This window comes from Podarcis cretensis (assembly GCF_951804945.1).
Source record: "Podarcis cretensis genome assembly, chromosome: 1".
NCBI lineage: Eukaryota > Metazoa > Chordata > Lepidosauria > Squamata > Lacertidae > Podarcis > Podarcis cretensis.
This window is the reverse complement of record NC_137170.1, coordinates 43977330-43999023: the sequence shown is the minus strand read 5'-3', so window position 1 is coordinate 43999023 and position 21694 is coordinate 43977330. Positions and strand designations below refer to the sequence as shown.

Below are 21694 nucleotides of genomic sequence, written 5' to 3'. Positions count from 1 at the left end.
CTCCTATGAGTTTGTCCACCTTTGGTCCCCACCCTGCATTCATCTAGATGCAGATGTGTGTCCTAGATGCTGTCAACATGGGATAGATAGCACCCACACCTCAGAATGGCTTCGACTGGCCAGCTAAACTAGGTGAGAGTAGCCAATGGGTATCAAAACCTCAGTTAGTTAGACTTCCCTGCTTGTGAACAGGCTGAGAATGGGGGTCTTGCATGAGCAGCCCAGGACCTGGGGCTTGCGCCCTGGGGAAGTCACTTCGGTGCTGCTAATACAGCAGCTTGACTTCACCCCCAAAGGCACTCCATTGTCTTTCCAGACAGATGGATGCCAACATTCATCCTGATCGCCTCTTGCCAGGTGACCACAACAATGGTGGCTGGATTGCTGTGAGATCCAAATTTTGCTGTGAGGGTATATAGAGATATTAATGGGAAACTTGATTTACATTGGATTTTTTTATACTGCCAATTAAAAACCAATCCACCCTGCTATCCTCTGGAACAGATAGCCAAGCAGATGCAATGGGCTACTCTAATAAACAAATATACATTACAGTTCCAACCAGCAACTTTCCATTTTAATTAGCCAGTAAAACAAATGGGAATTTGAAAGCTGTCAAAAACTTGCAGCAGGAGTGCCCTCTGACGGTGAAGCACAGCCATAACATAAAAACAGTAAGTTTCCTAGTCCCATGTAGCCCCCATAGGCACCCTTTATGTCTTACCCTGGTGCATAGGAAGCCTCTAAGTCCCTCCCAATGACATTTGCTTTCCTAAGGGATCTGTGCAAAAGTGTGTGCATGTACTCTCTACCTTCCAAGTAGGGGGCTGATCCATGGGAGTGACACAAGGAACCAGAGGAGGTGGTACCAAGAGCACTCACTCAAAAATCCCAGTGAACCCATGGGCCTAAGGTGGTTGGCATTTGCTTTATTCAATTCTACATGGCTCTTCTACCAATGGTAATTGTCTTGTCAGAAAATGCTATCTATGTAGAACAGCCACTACAGCGCTGAAAAAGCAGCTACAGGTTGGGGAACTTTTATAACAGCACAGTGCTAACTTGAGGCAATTATTAATCAACTGCAAACTTCTTTACAAATGAACTGAAGCAATGAGATATCTGTTCTACTTTCATTAATAAATGTTATCAAATGATTACTGATTGGTACTGATAAGAGTAAATTTGATAGATGTAGAAATAAACAAGGCAGAGCCAGGAACCCTTTCATCTGCTCAGCCCAGTGCAACCCCAGCAAGGCTCAGTAGTCAAGTAAGCAGAGGACCAGAAGCTGCAGTTGCTCTGGCTTGTCTCTGGGAGGCAAGCAGTGTAATATTCCAGTGATCCCTAGCTGGTTACAGAGGCTGGTCTGCTTCTCTTTGGTTTTGCAGCCTCAGTTGATTGTCAGCTGGAACATCATGACTTGGACTCCACAATTAATGCCTTTGTGCTAGTAAAGGTGTACAGAGCAACAGCAGGGTGACTTCCAGTTGCTGAGGACCAAGGATGTGGACAAGGTGCTTGGCAAACACCAGCTGACCACCTGTCAAAAACCAGACATTTGCAGCTTATTTCATCTAATAAGAAGGGGATGTCTGGCCAAGAGTTGTAAGCACCTCCTTCAGAGAAGTAGTGTTAACCTCCTTAAACAAAATGGTAATTAAGCACTCCTAAAAAAACCTAGCTGGACCCAGAAAATATAAATGATAGCTGGTTGCTAACATCTCCTTTCTGAGCAAGGAGCTTGAGCAAGTGGTTGCTAGTCTGGTTTATGGTGTTCAGATACCTTTAATGGGCAGTATAAAATGGTATACAGTGGTACCTCAGGTTACATACGCTTCAGGTTACAGACTCCGCTAACCCAGAAATAGTGCTTCAGGTTAAGAACAGTGTCAGGTTAAGAACGGACTTCCGGAACGAATTAAGTACTTAACCTGAAGTACCATTGTATGCTGTTCTTTTTAAGCATACACTTTGGCCTCATCTTGTCTGAGAAATAACATTTATTTATCTTCTTATTTTGTGAGGTTATTAAATTGAAAGGAAGAGTAGAATGAATCCTTTCATCCAAAATATTCAGAATTTTTCTGAAACAGTTCTAGAAAGTTAAACAAGGAATAGGTTGTCAAAACAAGCTATTTTACCACAACCACCACATTATAGAAAGGAAAAGCAGGGAGAAATGAGCACAATACCATGATTAATATAACTTACAATCTTCTTAGAACTGAATGTGTAATATTTTGCATTTATTCCATTGATGTTTTCTAATGAGTAATTTGTTTTTTCAGTCTTTTGATATGAAACCATTTCTGAAGGAGAGGAAAGAAACAGCAAAAACAAAATTGGCCAAACCGTTTAACGGATTTAAAACACACAAACACACAAACACACACACACAACACCAAAGTAAATAGTGGATTTAGAGGAATTGTTGGCAGCATTACTTTAACTTACAAGTCACCACTAAGATAATTTTTTTTAGTGTAGGTGGGTTTATTATACTTCCCCCATTAACAAAAAGTAACAAAATTAAAAAACCTAAACAATTCAAAAAGCATTAAAAATGCTACACTTTACACATATACATACATCGTCCAGCAACTAGAGATCACAGTGGAGAAAATATGGATGCCTTATTATAATAATATAAGCTTTGTAGATATGAGATGCAACCACATCTATCTGAATAATTTAAAAATCTTAACAGTCACACTGGACTAGTGACAATGGCAGCCAAATAATTCAGTCAACAGAAGCATGGATGCACCAATACTCACTTCATTACAAGTCCGAAACATTGGATGGCACACCTACTTTTCTATGTGCAATGTTTTAATTTTTGTAGTTGTAATTAATCAATCTTGGGGCAACTTTCTAAAAATAGAACTTCTTTATTTTTGTAGGGGTCAAAAGCTACTGCTAGCCATTAATACACATGTAGGCCTTGGAAGATACACATCACTGCAGTACTTGACCTATGAAATTGCACTAACGACTGCAGCAGAATTGCAACATCAGTTCTGCAGTAAAATTAATTTATCGGAAATTAAGAGTAGCCTTAAGAAGTGCTAGAAAACAACAGAACTATGCAATATCCCTTAGCTATACACTTTTCAACAGGCAAAAAGGACTAAGTGGTGATCCTTACTAAGAAAATAAGCAAAGATTTGACTACTTGATTGCTCATTCCACCCCCCCACCCCCCGCTGCTCTGCTATCTTTGCATTGAAGGACCCTGGAGCAGATTACGATGAATCTGATTGACCATTCTCTTCAAGTAGTTGGCTCCCACTGGAACACTGGATAAAACAACAGAAATTTCCTCTTGGCTGTGAAGAGAAAATGCATACATATGAGGATCAAATAAATGAAAACCTTCCCATAAAACTATGGTAAAAATTATTGCTCTCACACCTTCTGTTTTATTTTACTCACTTAAGGTTGCCGGTGCATTTTGGAATGGTGAAAGCTATTGGGGACGCAGGATAGCTGGCAGATAAAGACAGTTCAACTTCAAACTTTGCAAATGATACAGAACTGGAGAATAAGAGCTTCACTCTACGTATAAAACAAAATATAGATACAGTCATATCTCATGTTGCGTCCGCTTCAGGTTACGTGTTTTCGTGTTGCGTCCTGCAGCAACCCAGATGTACCGGAACGGGTTACTTCCAGGTTTCGCCACTTGCGCATGCACAGAAGCACTAAATCGCACTGTGCTTGTCAGTTCTGTGTTACGGACAGGCCTCCAGAACGGATCCCGTCCGTAACACGAGGTTCCACTGTCCAAAGAATTATTTGTGTTATGCCTCAGTAACTGTTGAATGTTAAAATAAATAAATAAATTGTCCAGTAGCACCTTAGAGACCAACTAAGTTTGTTCTGGGTATAAGCTTTCGTGTGCATGCACACTTAAGTATTCTACATGGAACAGTTGGGAGAGGTAATCAGTTTGAATGATATTCGTGATCTATTTCTCCCTTTCATCAAATCTAGGTGATGCACTGATATTTAAACAGTTATCTAAAAGGCACAGTGAGAGCTAATAAACTGACACTGAACGCAGACAGGTTTGAGGTACTGTGGGTAGATGGAATGGACCATGGTGGAGGCATTCAGCTTGTACTGGATGAATTGCACCCCCCTTAAAGATCAGGTTGGTGACTCAGGGATATATCTGAATCCAGCTTTGCTGTTGGGATCCCAATGTGATAGTTTTGCCTTTGACTTCCTTTTTCCAATTCCAGATTATGTCTGTGCCTCCTCCTGGAATAAAACGACCTTACTATCTACCTATGCTTCAATAAAAATTCAGGCTTGATTAGTAACAATTCAGGCTGACTTTGAAAAGTCTTCAGAACTTTAAGTGGTCCAGAATACAGCAGCTAGATTGTTAGCAGGGATCTTCCATTGCAAACATTACATCAACTCTTAAAGACCTTCTGCTTGCTACCAAGGCCAACTGAAGCAGCTGGGTTTTGACTTATAAAGGCCTAAAACACCTAGTCCAAGCCACCTGGATGACTGTTTGCTCCCTCCGTGAATCTACCTTCATTTAAGGCCATTTTCTGGGTACCCCTGCCCTCTGAGATTAGGTAGCTAGCTGCTACAGAGGGGACCCTTTTTATGATTGCACCCAGCCTGCAGGACCCCCTGTCAGGGAGATCCACTCTTTCTTGTTATCTTCTAGGTGCCAGGCGGCCCATCTTGTTTTGACAAGGCTCTTTTTTGTTTAGAAGTTGCTTTAACTTGGTTTTGTTTCATCTTTCACTCTGGAAGTACAATGTTTTAATTTGGTTCTGCTCTTTTATTTATCATGTTTTAGCTGAACTGCTGTTCATGCAATGCATTTTTAATACAGTCATACCTCATGTTACGTTTGCTTCATGATACGTTTTTTCAGGTTGCGTCCCACGGCGACCTGGTTACGTGCCGCTGCGGGTTGTGTTCTGCTCATGTTGTGAACGAGCCTCCGGAATGGATCCCGTTCACAACCAGAGGTACCACTGTACTGTATATTTTAAGATACTTCATTCCTTGCTTGCTATCTTGAGTACTATATGGGGGGAAATGGCTTTTTAAAATCCTGCTGAGGTGAAACACACCAGAATTTTGTGCTATAAGTATTAAATTCTTGCCAGAAAGATTTTGGAAGGATTGTAACACACCCTCTACCAATCCTAACTTTTACACCAATCCTAACTTGTACACCAAACAAATACATTTAGAGAACTAGAATAGACTTTGTTAAGCATTTACTTTGTATCATTCACATCTGTCTTCAGCAGATTGAATTTTCCACCCCATCTGTTTAGATACTCGATCTCTTCTCCTAGAAGTTCACAACGACTCACCACAAGAGAAATGTCACGCAGCACCTGATTGGACAATCAGAGCAAATAATGATGACAACTTAGGTCCCAGATTTCCTGAGATAGGATGGGAAGAAATGTGCACCACTCCTCTTCTACATTTTCTTCACAGCAAGGAGGAGGATGTGTGCAAACCTTCTCCAGACACAAAGCAACATTAACTAGACCAGGGGTCAGCAACCTTTTCCAGCCGTGGGCCAGTCCACCGTCCCTCAGACCAGGGTGGGCCAGACTATTTTTTTGGGGGGGAGGGGAATGAACAAATTCCTGTGCCCCACAAATAACCCAGAGATGCATTTTAAATAAAAGGACACATTCTACTCATGTAAAAACACACTGATTCCCGGACCGTACGCAGGCCAGATTGAGAAGGTGATTGGGCTGCATATGGCCCCTGGGCCTTAGGTTGCCTACCCCTGAACTAGACCATTGACTTTTACCTATTCTATAATTTTGTCATTTATTTGCATTCCTATAAAGTTACACTCAATGTAATCACTTTATAATTTGCTTTTCTACCCTAGAAAATGGTCATCAAATGCAGAAAAACAATAAAGCAAATCACAACACAAATTCTCTGGGCAGGATTCACCTAATCAGCCTTATCAGTGGAAACTCTGCAAGGACTTCTGCTTACACAACAGGGCTTCCCCATTCTTCCTCCGCAATTGGCTTGTGGGGAGGGGTTGGGAGAACTCCCAGAACTGCGCACAGGGGGAGGAGGGGGGGATTGTTCCATCTGGCAAGCTGCAATGATTGGAAGAGTGTGATGCTGAATTCCATTCATTCTTCATAGCCTCCATTAAGTGTCACTACAGTGTCACTCAAGCAGGTGAAAAAGTTCTGCTGGGAAGCTACTTCCACCTAGAATTTCTCCAAAATGTAGACTTTCCTGTACTTCTGGATCTTCTTTGTTGACTCTTCCAAGCAATGAAAGCAGCATAGAACAAATTATAGCAACATTTTAAAAAACCCTTTTTGCTTTTCATTGTTAAGTTACCTGATAAAGATGATGCACTGTTGAACATTTTTCCTTCAATGAACTCTGACTGTTTATAAACTGGAAGATGAGTCTATGCACTAGTTTTGAAGATGGCAAAGCCTTTGCTTCTGTATAGGACAACAAAGAAACAACAAACTCTGTCTTGGGTTTAAGTTATATTCAAGTCATTTCATTCTATTCAACTCATGGATGATTTTGAATGCCTTCAAAACCTTGAAGGCATTTGATATTTAGTTTCATTTAATTGCTTTGCTTTTTGCTTCACACTGGGAATTTCATTGTTAGTTGAAAATTTTATCCGAGAAAAAGGAAGGTTCTTCACAGAAGACTGTTTTTCATGTTTTCTTGAAGTTTAGCAATACTTTTCACAAGAGAAGCTGGAAAATGCAGATCTCCTTCCAGAAAAAAAAATCACAGAAGCAAAGTGCTTCAAAGCCTTACCATCCAACAGCGATTCAAGGTTCACACCAACAATATTCACGCAGAACCTGTTGCTGAAAACAGCACCATCTATGAGAAAGCAGACATACTATAAGTTCTATGATTCTGTTTCAGAATGAGGTCTAGTTTTCACTGAGATGGTCAACTTGTGTCTGGGTTGTCCCTCTTCATATAGGTCAGAATTCAAATAGATAAATCATTCTGCACAAAAAACCTGCATGCCAGGGTCCAGCCTTTGCCATGATGTGCAGGATGAAGTGGGGAGATGTATATATACAAATACTTTTTTTGTATAGTGGAATAGTCAACCATGCAAGTCCCTCCCTGCTGCTTATAATACCATTGTACTAAAGACACAATTCTGCAGACTTTCGTGCAAAGATCCACGCTCCATTTCTCACTGATCTGATTGATGATCTGATTTTGCAGACACCAAGAGTGGGAACTGCTAGGATGAGGCCTAGCCATCCGTGGTCATCTGTATGAGATCCTACTCCCAGCTCTACCCCTGCAAACTCCTGGAACACTGAGGAAAGTTTCCTGCACAGTGACATGGCAAAGAGTTACTGACCCAAATTTGGAGCAGTGAATGGTAACACAATTTTATAAGGTGATTAGATCCATACACTACCAGCAGCTCTGGATGGAGGATTTCAGACAAGGGACAGAAGCTGGCAAAGAGATCACTGTATGCTCCTTCTACACTATACTCCCTACTGTGCTTCCCACCAACTGTGGGAAGGAATCAGACTTATTTTAATATTTTAATTTTGTTATGTTGTAAACAGGCTTGGAAGAATTTGGATCCTGAATAGTTGTAGGAATAATTGTAATAAATATTAAATACCTGTAATCTAGATAGTCCAAACACTGGTTTACCACTTTAGAGAGCTAAATTTATGTCACTCAATAAAACTGAAGACCAAATGCCTTTTCAGTCTGCATGCAATTTTTTTTACAGCTCAGTTCTTATCAAATTAATCAGTTTTGCCTGTAGCCTGCTTTAGTGTTTTTCTAACTTTTAAAAAAATCACGTTATGATGTTGGTGTGGAGACCTGAGTTCTTTTGGGAGCTCTTGGCAATAGTAAAATATCAAAAAACGCATCTAGAGTAGATAGTGGTGCTTTTATAGCAGATAGAGTTTTTAGTATTTTTGCAACTCACCTACAGGACACCCAAGGCTAAAAGTGAGCTCAACAGAATCATAAAGGAAGGTGAAAACAGCCTGGTGATCATTCCACTCTTTTATTGCCCACTCAGAGAAGCTACAAACAGAAAATTATCAAAAATGAATTCACCAAAAGACAATGGGAAGGATAGTGCATGTACAGTTATTGGACCCACTTTTAAACAAAACATGTATTTGAGGACCCATTTCTTAATCTTTTTGAGCCACATGGACCATACGGAACAAAGCATTAAAGAAGGAAAGATAAAAACTGCTTGTGTGTGCCCACTTGTTCTTTTTACTTAGAATATAGATGTTAAATGTAATTATTTGTAAATGTTTTCCCCAAGCAGTAAACGCCATTCCTATAAGGACCATGCCATCCTCTGTTTGAAGGTGAAGAGGAATGTTGAAACAATTTGGTTATACTCTAGAGCAAGGATAGGAAACCTGTGGATTTTCTGGGACTACAACTCTCATTAGCCCCAACCAACATGGCCAGCATCTGGAAACCATGATTTTCCCACGCCTACTCTGATTGCCAGCTCATGGGGACAAAATTAGAAGATACCACTGATGTCACGTAAACATAGACAATATATTACTTGAATTGGATTCCCTTTACAGCAAGATATTAATTGACTGAATTTACTTACTTGTATTTCTTCATAAGTTCCTGACATCTGTTTGCATACTCCTTGAGATGGCTTATTTCAGAAGCTCTCTGTTTCTTTTTGTCTCTGATATTCGATTGCTCTCTGAAGGAGTACAACAAAAGTGCAACGCATTTGCCAAATACCCTGAATAGTATTAAAAGCCAAGAGTTTTTCACAACACATAAATACATGTCAAACACTAATGCTTAATTCTACCTTTGAAGTGCCTCCTCTTTGGCTCTGTAGTTTTCCAGCTCTAAGAAATGAGAAAATACACAGTAAGAGTCAAAATGTTGATGAAAAGCATTAACTGTTCATTCTGTCTGATTAAGCAGGTCTAGTCCTCAACACGCTATTAGGTTTATTCTCCAAGGCCAAATGGTGTTCAGTTAAATTCCTACATGGATGTAATTTGTGTAGAATTGAGTGAATCCTACATACAGGATATTGTATATGAAGAACCTATAGGTGTTCTGTTCACAGCATGTACAGTACATGCACTGAAAAGATGCAGCCAATCATAGCTTTCCAGAGCTCATACATGTAGTAATCTCCATGTAGATCAGTCAAAACAGCCCCAAGTACAGGAAAATATCCGTCAGCAATGGCAGGACAGAAAGATGCATTCTACAACTCAGGTTCTGGAGATCTGGAGACTATATAATAAACACAGCCACAGCAATTTCAGTGTCCTAACAGCGTTCTGTATCATGCAGCTCAAAACAGCTCCAGTACCTTTCTCAGTGTCTCTCATCTTAGACTTGTATTCTGCCATGGCATCATTGACATCTGGCTCAGACTCTTCCAATGCAGAAGTTTCTAAAATTAAGCAGTGTTTTATAAGAACATTCACTTAAAAAATGCTATACATATACTCCGGTCAACTTAGCAGGAAATACAACCTTTGAAATTATGCTCCCAACTTTGAGTTTCAGGTGTATTCCCAAAAATGATATATTTGTAGTTTGAGATTGGCTTTGCTCTACACTTTTGGTACACAGTTGATAACATTCAAAGACTTCTTGTTTCAAGTCATGCTCACTGATTTGACAGGATAGTGAGAAAAAGAGAAAACTCTATATTAGTTATCTTTCTACAGACATCCTACAACAAAGGCCAGTGGACATTGTAAATCACCACAGCAGAACATTTTACTTCCTGTGAGGCTCAATTTTCTAAAAAAGCAGTTCATCCATTTACATATAGACTAATAACATGCTGACTGTATCCACAAAAGCTTCAGAAGCCAAATAATTTCCATTGTCTAAGAGGACTTATTCTACGTCGCCTGTTTCTCTGCATGGCTCTTAGCTTATTAGTCCTATGATCTTAATGTGTATAAGAATGTTGATTTCTTTTTGACACCAAAGTATGCCCAAATTATGTCAACAGGGGTGTTATTTTTTATTTTTTGCTTTCTTTAGTCTGCAAAGAATTTGGCTTTACTGGAAAAGTAATTTTTGAGACTGTACCTGTTTCCAGAGCAAGAAGACAGCTGTCCATTTCCTTTATAAGTTCTTCTACTTTAGCCAGTCTTGACTGTAGTTTTTCCCACTGAAGCTGAAAGGTAAAAATGTGGTTAATTGTTTATTATTAGTAGTAATAATATAATATGTAAAATATGGTTAGATTCTATTTTAGCAAGCAAATATTATTAAAGGGCATTTCTGGCTACTAAATAAAACCAGTTTTTAAAAAAACATTTATCTATTACATATATTTCCTAATGGTCTTTCCACCAAAGGATGGGCTCTGGCCCACAGAAGCTGTTTCAGCAACATGACAACAGTAGGTATCCCAGACTTTTTATTGGGCCCCAAATGAAATCAGTTCACAGTATCAGATTAAAACACGCAGGAGAGAACACCAATGCCTTTTTACTGATTTGTAGGGGAGAAGGACTAGAATAGAGACAGTTTAGTACACTAGATGAACTACTATATTTTGATGCAGGGTCTTGTTCAAGTAGGGAATCCGCTCACTATGTAGCCTTTATCTCAAAGTCTAAACCTATACGTTAGTAAACAAAAATAAGAATTATAAAGAATACTACAAACAAGCAGATCCAACGAACAGGATTATATGTTTTAGCCATAGAGCTAAAAGTTTACATTGAAACTATCTTTTCCCGCTGCTTTCCAAACTAAGATACACAACTCCTCTAGCACCCATGCTGTTTCCCCATTTTATTCCATAATATAAATGTGAAGCTAAATCCAGGAACCAAACTGTGTTTAAGGACATGAGGAAATAAGACAACCTCTCTCATATGCAGCAGTTACAGTGTTGGACTTTTAACCAGAGACACTTTGGTTCAAATCCTTGTTTAGGCATGAAGCTCACCTCATCTCTCAGCCTAACATATCTCATAGTTGTTGTGAGGAAAAAATCAGGACAGTCCTTTGTAGAATGGCCAGAACTCATTGGAAGGAGGGCAGGATGCAAAAATGAAGACATCTCTATACATGGAAAGGCATCCAAGTATTATCTCACTGGTTACCTCAAAAATTTACCTGTCCATTTTGCACCAGCTTTCTATATAATGTTGCTTTTCCTTTGTGAGCAAGAACTTTACTCTTCTTGAGGAAACTGGATTTCATTTCGCGTAGCCCTTCTCCAAAGCGTTTCAGCTGCAGTGAAATAGAATACATTAGCAGAATAAGGGAACTGGAAGTGAACATGATAGTTTTATTTTATTTTTTAATGACAGAACCTCTCAAGCGCACCTTGGTTGGCAGTGGGAAGCACCTCAAAGGCAAATTGTCCCAGGAAACACCTTCTTTCCCCACCCCTATGTGTTGCTTTTCTGCTCACCGGCTGCAAAATTAAGTTCTTTATGGAGGTGTCCCTAGAGTAAGTTGCTTCACCCTTCATTTGCAATGTGTAGTTTGGCCCTTGGTGCATGTCTGCAACAGATGTCTCTCTGTGTGTGCTCATTATTTGTATAAGAATATACCACAAAACTAGTTTATGCAGACAACACCCCATTTGATTAAAAGTACCCTTCAATGCCACAGATCTAGATTTTATTGCATTATTCCTCCCTCCACCAACTAAACAGCCATTTTTTCAGTGTTTTATTATACTGATTTAGAAACATCACTGAGAAACCATCTCCTCTTACATTAGCCTGACCACTTTGTACAAAATATTGCAGAGGCCTATACTAACTGTGTCCCACTTGTGACCATGGTATGGTTGATGAGACAAAAGAGGAACTTCCAGTGCCCAAATTGTGGAATACCCTTCCTGTGAGATCCAGTTGGCTCCTTCTCTTACAGTTTTCCACTAACTGACAAAGTTTACTTTTTTGGCAATCACTGGTCTTTCATTTTTTAATGTTTTGATCTGCCAAGCCTGCTTCTGCCTTTAAATTGTTTTATTTCTATTACAGTGGTACCTCAGTTTTCGAGCGTCTCAGAAGCAGAACATTTCAGTTTTCGAACGCCAAAAACCCGGAAGTAATTGCTTTTGTTTTCAAATTAACCTCGGAAGTTGAACGGCTTCCGCTGCGTGTTTTCCAATTGAACTTGAAGCCAGCCCTTTGTGCCTCAGTTTTCGAATGTTTTGGAAGTTGAACGGACTTCCTAAACAGATTACGTTTGAGAACCGAAGTACCACTGTATGGGATTGTTGTTTTTAATTGTTGCAGACTGCCATGAGAGATGCAAATGCATTAGAAGTCTGTAGCTTTCTAAACAAACAAACAAACAAACAAACAAACAAACATTTAATTATTCAGAATGAGTCAGCTGCCCATACCTCCTCATCCGAACAGGTTCTCATTACTCCCCATAGACTTTTGTTCACATTCACCAGAAGTTTATGCTGGTATTCGGCATACAATTTTAATCTGAAATATTAATTATAAATAATGATTGTAATAATTATATTGTGCAATTTTTCTAGAAAAATAGGTGCCGGAACTCACCATGAATGCCTCCCTTGTTCTCTTAGAATGGCAATGGTGCCCACCTAAGAGGTGCCAGAACTGAGTTCAAGTGAGTTCCAGCTTGAAAAAAAGCCCTGGTTATATATATAACATTTTAATATATTATAATATTAGCATTCTGATGTGCTTCTATCTTAAGAGAATAAGCAGCGCCTTCAAATGACCTGTGATTCTGGCCTGGAATATATTCTGCTCTTCATAGATTTTAATGTTGAAACTATTCTAAGCTAGCATTTCTGAGAACGTAATTTCATTGGTCCAACTCCACTTGTGGCCACCACTTATGGCCAACTCCTAGGCACTGTAGGAACAGAATGCTGGACTAGATAGTCCTTTGGTCTCATCCAGTAGGATTTGTCCTATTTAGAGATTATGTGTACAGTGGTACCCCGCAAGACGAATGCCTTGGAAGACGAAAAACTCGCTAGACGAAAGGGTTTTCCGTTTTTCGAGGCGCTTCGCAAGACGAATTTCCCTATGGGCTTGCTTCGCAAGACGAAAACGTCTTGCGAGTCTTTCCCCTTTTTTTCCCTTTTCTAAGCCGCTAATAGCTGCTTAGCCGCTAATAGCGCTAATCCGCTAATAGGGGTGCTTCGCAAGACGAAAAAACCGCAAGACGAAGAGACTCGCGGAACGAATTAATTTCGTCTTGCGAGGCACCACTGTACTGGATTACAGTATGCTGTTGACAGCATCCAAGCCAATGCAGGAACACATTGGCTAGGATCCAAAAAGCCCCATCTGTGTCACTTAAATATCCTGTTTCTTTTTCTGACTCCAGCTAATTCTGCTGTGTCAGAGGTCACTGCACGGTTTTCAGGTGCCTCTGAAAAAGGGGCCTGAGGTGCCCTAATGCAGACGTAGCAGCACCTCATATGGGCCTTTCGCTCTCACTGCTTAAGGGTTTTTGAGGTATCTGTATGAAACCTTCCAAGCTCTTACAGGAAAATATACCTCAATGAGGTTTAGCTGCTGTAGAACATGATGATCTACTACCTAGCTACATTTAATTCAGCTCACTTTGACCTTCAATCATATTTAACTGCTGGGCTCCCTTCATCATGATCAAAGGCACCTTATATCTAGAGATGGAAGTAATGTACTTTATCATAACCGTTTCTGTTCTGCACATGTTCACCATTAAGCCCCATTTCTGTGTGAATTTAAAACAACCTTAATTTTTTTCACAACTAAAAACATTTTAGTAAATAAACAAATGTTAGGTTTGTAATATGGTGAACTGAAGGATGCCTCTTAGTTCTTTTCTTGTTCAGTTTTATTCTAATTAGAACAGCTAGAAAATACAGCTCCTTCTACACAGGTTGAAAATATTTGTGAAAATGCTCCAGGAAGCAGCCATATATTATTATGTGTATAATTATTCCTAAATAATTGTAGTGGTGTGTGTGTGTGTGTGTGTGTGTGTATAAGTGTAATGGTTGTGCCAATGTTGACAGCCTCCTTTTTTCTGTACAATTACCCTGGAAGAGGCAACATGTAATGAATGACATCCAGTTGCTTCTTAGAGCATTTCTTGAAGTATAGTGAATAAGCCAAGTTTGTTCTAAAAGGAAGAGTAAATTAAATCCTCCAGCATCTCTACCTAGGCCACATCTTTCTTCATTCACTTCTTTTCTGTATACATACGTAAACAATAAAACAATTGTGGAGGCATTTCTACTGGGGGGGCGGGAGATAACCATTTATAGTTGCCTGATTTTTTATCACCAATTTCAACCTCTTCTAGTTAATAAGAGGGTTCAGATAATGGATATGGCCACTATCCCAGAAAATTGAGAGCAAAGGGTGGGAGGGAGGAAAAGTTAAATATGGAAGAGATAAGTGCCTGCATTCTCCAGCATACTTGTGAGGCGCACAGACAACTTCAATACCTGCATTTAAAAGAGCTTGTGAAACTCCCAGCAAAAATGTCATGCAAACCCTACTGAAGAGATCAACTTATATCAATGAAAACACACATCTGACAGAAGTTGCAGTAATCAAAAATATACTCTATGAACAAAATTTGCAAGTATCTTACTCTTCTATTATCTGGTAGAGAGCTTGGCAATCTTCTTTGTAAATTTGGAACTTGGGACAGTAAACGTACTCGTTCAAAAAGTCATCTTCCAGGGTAAGAGCTGTGTTAACTGCATGCTGTAGAGAGGAAAATAAAAGTCAACAGGGTTTCATATATTTAAGAGTCCAAAAGACATGATGTATATTCAAATAGAAGAATTACAGCCAGATGTTAAGTGTGTCTTTATTGCTGCAGGAGTTCTGAATAGAGGCTTTTTAAATTGCCCAAGAGCAAGAAAGACAAAAGCAAACTTTGGCCAAGCTCATGGTTAATGAAGCTGTCGCCGACTGTAATGGTTGCATGAAGAGTTACAAACGCACGTACAGTACTAATGGATCTCAGTTAATATATGGTACAAGTCATCACCAAGCTCATTCTGAAACTGAAGCAAAAAGTCAAAAAGAGTTGATGAGTATATATAGTGTGGGTCCTGTAACGATTTCCAAACACATATTTTACATATGTTATTAAATGCAGACCTGTATGTTTCTATGCTTACTTTGGGTGAGACCAAACTCTGGTGAGGAGAATGTATCACATCAACTTGGAGGAGTGTGAAAAATTCACCGACTGTGATAGTACCATCCTGCAGTTTCTGAAAATGAAGTGTTCACACATAGCTACTTAAAATAGGCTTAGTATTACCTGAGGTTCTAGATCAAAAACAAACACAAATCATAATACTAAGATTAAAATGATAAATTAATAAAAAACAGCCTCAGCAGAAACAACACAAACACAACAAATCAACAGCAGTAACATTCAGAGGCATCTGGTAATGGAGAGAAGACTATCTGAATGTCTTAAATTTCACATCTAAAATGGAAGCCTGCTGAATATCACTAAGGGTGTTATTCTATAATTGCAGCAATAAATACACTGTTCACAGAAAAGAGAATTAAAGGGCTTTAAGCTTCTTACATACCTCCTTCAATTTTTGGTCACAAATAATGTTCGTGAGAAGCGGAATCTCCATTTCACTATTTTGTTGAACTAGGGGGAAAAACAGACGTGCTAAACAAGAAATTGTGTCCCAATTATATACAGAATACCCACAATATCTCAATGTTATGTAAAGGCCACTTCAGTCTAGACTAGTGGTCTGAAGTGATTTTTATTATATGTGATTTAGGATTGTGATCTTTGTTAGATCAAGTCCTGGTGGTCTTTGAGATCTTAACAATGAAGTGCCTGTAACCGAGTAGATCTGCACCCCCAATTCATAATACGGAGGTGGTTTTTTTTTTTTAAAAAAAAATACAAATAGGGTAGTTAATAACAAAATGCTGCTCTCAAAATACTAGAAGCATAAAAAATGTTATGTAAAATCTTTAGATGATTCAAATGCTATTCAAGGCAGATTACACGCAGCAGCTCCTGATGCTCTGACCAATGCAGGACATGTGCATTTTCCTTTGCTTCTAAATCTCAGGGCAATTGGCAGTTGGAACAGTTTTTTTCCGGGGGGGGGGGGGAGAGAGAGAGAAGAGCAGCTCTCTGCAGTTGCTCATTTCTGACCAATGGCCGGAGCCTGGCTAGTTTTCCCCTTGCCCTTATGTTCCTCCTGGCAGAGAGAGGAGGCACCATCCAATAGCCTTCGGTAGACAATTTAATACATGGGTATCTTCTAGAATTTACCAAAACAATATGCAACAATGCCAGAGAGTTTTCAACAGCATCAGACTGTTGGGATACTGCCAGGGAGACAAAGTCCATCATGGCTCCCAAGCCGTCTCCGGGCGTCCATCGACCTCCCGTAGAAACGCAGTATCAGCAATTAGCGACATGAGCTCCAGAAAATAGCTTTCCACATTCCAGAACTGATGCACGCTCTATCAGCAGATAATGCACAGCGAAAGTTGCACTCAGGAGAGTATCATTCAGAACAAAGAAAAAACATGACTGCCTGCTTCGGTCCGCTCAGGCAGAGAGAGACAACAGCTCAATCAAAACAGAAACATCCTGTGAACAGGAAATACGCAGGCTGTGACACAAACATCCTGTTCCCTTTAAGGTGGAACGGAAATATCCTAACACAGACAAGTTTAGGGTGGATCAACCACCAATAGCTATTAAGGATCAATCTATCAATAGCAATCAGCCCTAAAAGCTAAGAACATAAGCTTCTTATTAGTGTCAATAGACTTCCATAAATACTGGGGCAAATAGCCTATCTATATTCATCATACCCTGTGTGTGGGCTTGCTGGCTCTTTTTGAAAACAGAACACTGAAGGAGATGGACTTCTAGTCTTAGCCAGCAAGGCAGCTGCGTTCTTAGCAGTGCCAAAGGAAGAAAGGGTGAATTGTGGTAAGAGTATGACTGAAAACTGTAAGAGAACAGAGGACCTGGCACTTTTTTCCATTATAGCTTCCCACTTTGAAGAAGCATCTCAGAGGAGACTCTAATCAGAGGTGATAGTTTGGATTCCAGGTAGGTTAAGTAAGTTTACAGGATATTTTTTTACTGGCTTAACTCACCACTATAGCTATCTGCACCCACTCAAAAGTTTCACCAGAAGGTTGGAGTGGGTGGGGCAGGGATACAGGGCTGCTGAGAAAGGAAAATTGCCCCAAACTAAGTAGACCTCAATTCACTGTCCTCTCCTCCAGCAGCTTCTTGCTCTAAGATATTGTTGAAATGCAAAGGGGGCAGGGGTGGGTCTACTTGGACTTGCAAAAGTAGAACAGTAACCTGACGAAGCAAGACTATGCATATGGGCACAAATCAGGTATAATCTTTTGACAAGTTATTTTGAGAAATTCCATTGGAACCCTTAGATGACACTAAATACAAGAGTATCTCATTTAGAAGCTTGTCTATCCTATTTGCATAGGTGTGCTTGTGAAGCCATTCATTCCTGAATACCTCTAACATATACAAGATACTGTAGTGTTCTTTACTGATGGAATTAGTTGAAATCAATATAATCAGATAAGAAGGAATTCTTACTAGAGAAGTCTGTATCAGCCTTAACCGAATCCAAAGAGCTGCTGTTGCTGCTTTGCTTCTTTTCCATATTTGTAGCTAATAGGTCGGTAACATTTTCACCTTCCTGTGTTTCATGAGCTAACATTGTGCTGGAGAGGGGCTAAAATAAAATAAAAATATTATTCAATAAAAGTTAAATTAGCAAGATTATTTTGTTGATACAGCAACTCAACTATTTCTTTGTTTGATGTGGATCACCAAATATTTGAAAGACCAGCTGATTTTTTAAAAAAGTTATTTCTTACCCACACTTCAGGAGCACAGCACTACAACTGAAAGAATAATCAGTTGCCCCAAACCACTTAATGAATTTATAGCTACTATACCATTTCAGCTTCCTTTAGGATAAAACCCACTGTTAAATATGTACTTTGTTCATTAATTCATAGGTGATTTTATAGAGAAAATTTTATGTGACCAAGTGCCAAACAATCATCTTAAACCCACCTGCTTGAACTCTACTGCATCATTCCAGCCCTCGTCTGTCTTGAGCTTCTTTTCCTGCTGAAGTTTCTCATCATCTTGATTCCAAGATCTTCTTTTCCTGTTACTTGTTTCAAACACTTCAAGCAGACAGCCTTCCGTATCAGCAAGCTCCTTTTCATTCATCAGCTTTTCTGGCACTTCACAACCTAAAGACTCATCAAAATCCATTTCACCTGCACATGCAGGAAGCAGCTCTTCATCTATATAATGAGATGGACTCAAGTTGGGGGTAACTTTGTCCAGGGATCTCCTGAGAAACTGAGTGATTTTTGAACCTTGAGTTTCTACCTTCTCTTCTGATCTGGCACCAATATATTCTACATTAGAAATAGTAGGCTTCCTTTTATTTGGCAGTTTAGGTGGGAAGATACCCAGGGCTGATTTTTTCATCTTACAGCTATCATTCCACATGGCATTTAAGGGCACAGAGAGAGGAGCAACATCTGTAAAATCATTGTTTGTCCACTCATTAGAAGCAGTAGGAATATTAGATACTTTTTTTACATCTTCTCTCAACTCCAAATGATCAGCTGGCTTCACTGCCATTTGGGGCAATTCTTTCCCAATGTCTTGAGAGGGTAGGAAAAGTTCAGACTTCTTCCCATTATCATTAAGCTTTGAACAATCACTGACATCAGATAGTTTACACAAAAGGATTGGTTCCTCCTCTGAAGTAACGTTATTGATGGGAGGAAGGTCCATGTTAGTAGCTTCTATATCTTGCAATGTCCCCCTACATGTAGGGAAAGGTACATTACCTAAATTCTGTTTTAAGTTTTTAGTTAGCATTTCTTGTTTCTCAGGTGCCTCCAGGTTCCCATTAACAGCAGCACTAGGTGGCAGGATTGTGACTTCTGTGCCATCCTGGTAAAATGCAAATGAATCAGTCTTATTGGGGTGGCCTAAGAGCTGAGCTTGGCTAGCTGGCTGGCAATACATGGATGTTCTGCTGTCAAATGGCATTGTCTGCCTTTTAACCATTTCTGTGCCAGCCATAGCTAATGTTGCAATTTGATCTGACGAGGGTTCCCATCCAGCATCCATTTCCAGCTTCATCACCTTCCAAGGCAAGTTTCCCTTAGGGTTTTTAGCAATGGAATAAGATCCTGCAATGTTCATATCATCCTGATGAAATTGTATACAGGGGGAGTTTTCTGACTGGGAGATGTTATCAACATTTACAGTTATTGTATGGCACTTTGTCATCTCCATTTCATTATCATGTAGGGCAAGAACATTATTATCTGTAACTGAGCCTGGTGTTGTGGGATTGCTCATCTCTTGCTGCGGCAAAGACTTGAAACATCTGTTTAAAAATGCACTTGATATGGGTTTTGTTATTTCCATTGAGTTATTACACATTATCGTTTTATTTGCAGGAACAAAAGTAGTGGATTTCGTTATTGCTGCATCACTGCTGTGTGTGGACATACTGTTTTTATCTACTGGAGCCGAGGACAGTACTTGAGTAGCTACCTTGGCCCATGGGATAATATCACCGTTTACTGACACTGTATGGCTCCTCATAAACGTCATCTCATTGTCTTTATTCAAGCAACACATGGTCCCTTCCTTGGCTGAACTTGATCGAATCACCTTGTCCATCTCTTTTTTCTTCAGCTGCAAAGGCTTGAAAGTAGTATCTTCTCGAGATGTATTGATTATGTGACTTATAGGCTTAGTTACTTCCATGCCGTTATTGTGCACATACATAATCGTTTTACCTTCTGGAAAAGCTGTGGACTTGCTTATTGCCATGTTACTGCTAAATACAGGCATGTTGGTACTCCCTGCAGGTATCCATGATTGTGCTAGAGGAGCTTCCTCTACTGCCATTGTAAGGCTCTTGGTAAACTCCATTTCATTGTCTTCACTCTGGGGAAATACAAGAGTTTTGTCACAAGCTGGTCTGGTTACATTAGTTGATCCCAACTCACTTTGTTTTTGCATAGCTTGGGCACCAGCAGCTTTTACAGGTTGATCTATTATGGTTGTTATGGCTTTAGTCTCGTCCATGTTGTTATGATAAACAGTTTTATCCAAAGGTTGTAAGGAGGGCACTTGAGATGTTCTTTCATACTGCTGTATATCATACTGCGCTGCTACTGTACAGCTCTTGGTAAACTCCATTTCATTGTCTTCATTCAGGGAAGATAAAACTGTCTTATCTAATAGAGTTATACCTTTCTTACCAATTCCCATTTCTTGAGATGACATATCTTGGAATCCAGCAGCATTTATAGGATTATCAATTAAGTATGCGGGTTTAGTTATTTCCATGTCCTCAGCAAATCCAAATATAGAAGTTTTATCTGCAGAATTTAAGGATGCTGCATTGTTTAAAACCCCACTTTTTCTATTAGTGTTACCATGCAGAACAGGCATAGAAGTAACAGATCCAAAGGGCATAGAAAATGGAATAGTTCCCTGATAACAAGACACTGAGGCATCACTGCTAGCATTTTTTATGCTAACACCCCCTTCATTAACGTTTGCATAGTTTTCCCTGTTAGCGGGTCTTCCAAAATCTGTGTTCTTGCTATTTCCCCCTTCTAAGTAGGTGTATACATTCTCCTTTGAAGGACACACATTTCTTTCTGAAGCCTCTGAAGCAATGGGTGAAGGAAATAGTTTAGTGGACTTCAAGCTTTTCAAGAAGTCATCAAAATTTATTTTCTTTGTGTTTTCAGTGTTTGTCTTCTGTTGAGACAAACAGGACTCATTCCCCTTTGTAGCGCAGCTATTAAAACTGAGATCATTCATTTGTATAACTTCTTGTTTCAATTCAGTGGCATGCTTAATTATTATAGTGTGACCAGACGTCATATCCATTTCATTTTCATCTGAGAAGAGGAGTGTCCTATCCATTTTGCTCCATTCTTGCCTGGTGTTTACATTATCCTATTAAAAAAAAGAAAAAGAAACAAACTGCTTACTGAAATTTATGTACAGGCAGCGACCACTTTAAGCACATCCAACTGACACACGACTGCCAACACGCGGGTCCCTTTTGGAGGGGAGGAATGGGGGTGGAACGGGCTCATGCATGTTCCACTGATGCATGTGGGGTCCAGGAATAGAGCCCCCATGCAAAATGGTTGCCGCCTATACTTAACTGCTAAGCACATTTAACCTAACTTTCAGATACCAAAATGTTAAGGCCAGATTACACTACTGACTAGCTAAACAAACAATGCAAAGATTGGGGGCAGGGAGGAACCAGGTCTTCTAAAGTAAATAAGTACAGTCATACCTCGGATTGAAGTAGCTTCGGGATGAGTATTTTCGGGTTGCGCTCCGTGGTGACCCGGAACTAACGGAGCGCGTTACTTCCTGGTTTCGCTGCTCGCGCAGACGCTCAAAATGACATCACACACATGCGCGGAAGCGGCGAATCACGACCAGCGCAGACGCAGGTTGCGTTAGCTTCAGGATGCAAATGGGGCTCCGGAACAGATCCTGTTCGCATCCAGAGGTACCACTGTACAGTACCACTGTACAGTGGTACCTCGGGTTAAGTACTTAATTCGTTCTGGAGGTC

General features: G+C 39.8%; 1 protein-coding gene across 1 annotated transcript in view; it reads right to left on the bottom strand.

Annotated features, from left to right (window-relative positions):
- Positions 1 to 2688: 2688 nt before the first annotated feature.
- KNL1 (kinetochore scaffold 1) overlaps positions 2689 to 21694 on the bottom strand; it is a 31905-nt gene continuing 12899 nt past the window's right edge. The window contains exons 10-26 of the mRNA XM_079970561.1: positions 18115 to 21054; positions 17629 to 17767; positions 15602 to 15669; positions 15176 to 15271; positions 14638 to 14753; positions 12407 to 12497; positions 11158 to 11274; positions 10117 to 10204; positions 9380 to 9463; positions 8861 to 8900; positions 8645 to 8746; positions 7985 to 8085; positions 6820 to 6888; positions 6376 to 6485; positions 5263 to 5381; positions 3439 to 3561; positions 2689 to 3332 (exon numbers count right to left, since the gene is read on the bottom strand). Of these exons, the coding sequence (XP_079826687.1) occupies positions 3218 to 3332; positions 3439 to 3561; positions 5263 to 5381; positions 6376 to 6485; positions 6820 to 6888; positions 7985 to 8085; positions 8645 to 8746; positions 8861 to 8900; positions 9380 to 9463; positions 10117 to 10204; positions 11158 to 11274; positions 12407 to 12497; positions 14638 to 14753; positions 15176 to 15271; positions 15602 to 15669; positions 17629 to 17767; positions 18115 to 21054 (4518 nt within the window). The 3' untranslated portion in view covers positions 2689 to 3217. The remainder of the gene's footprint in view (positions 3333 to 3438; positions 3562 to 5262; positions 5382 to 6375; positions 6486 to 6819; positions 6889 to 7984; positions 8086 to 8644; positions 8747 to 8860; positions 8901 to 9379; positions 9464 to 10116; positions 10205 to 11157; positions 11275 to 12406; positions 12498 to 14637; positions 14754 to 15175; positions 15272 to 15601; positions 15670 to 17628; positions 17768 to 18114; positions 21055 to 21694) is intronic.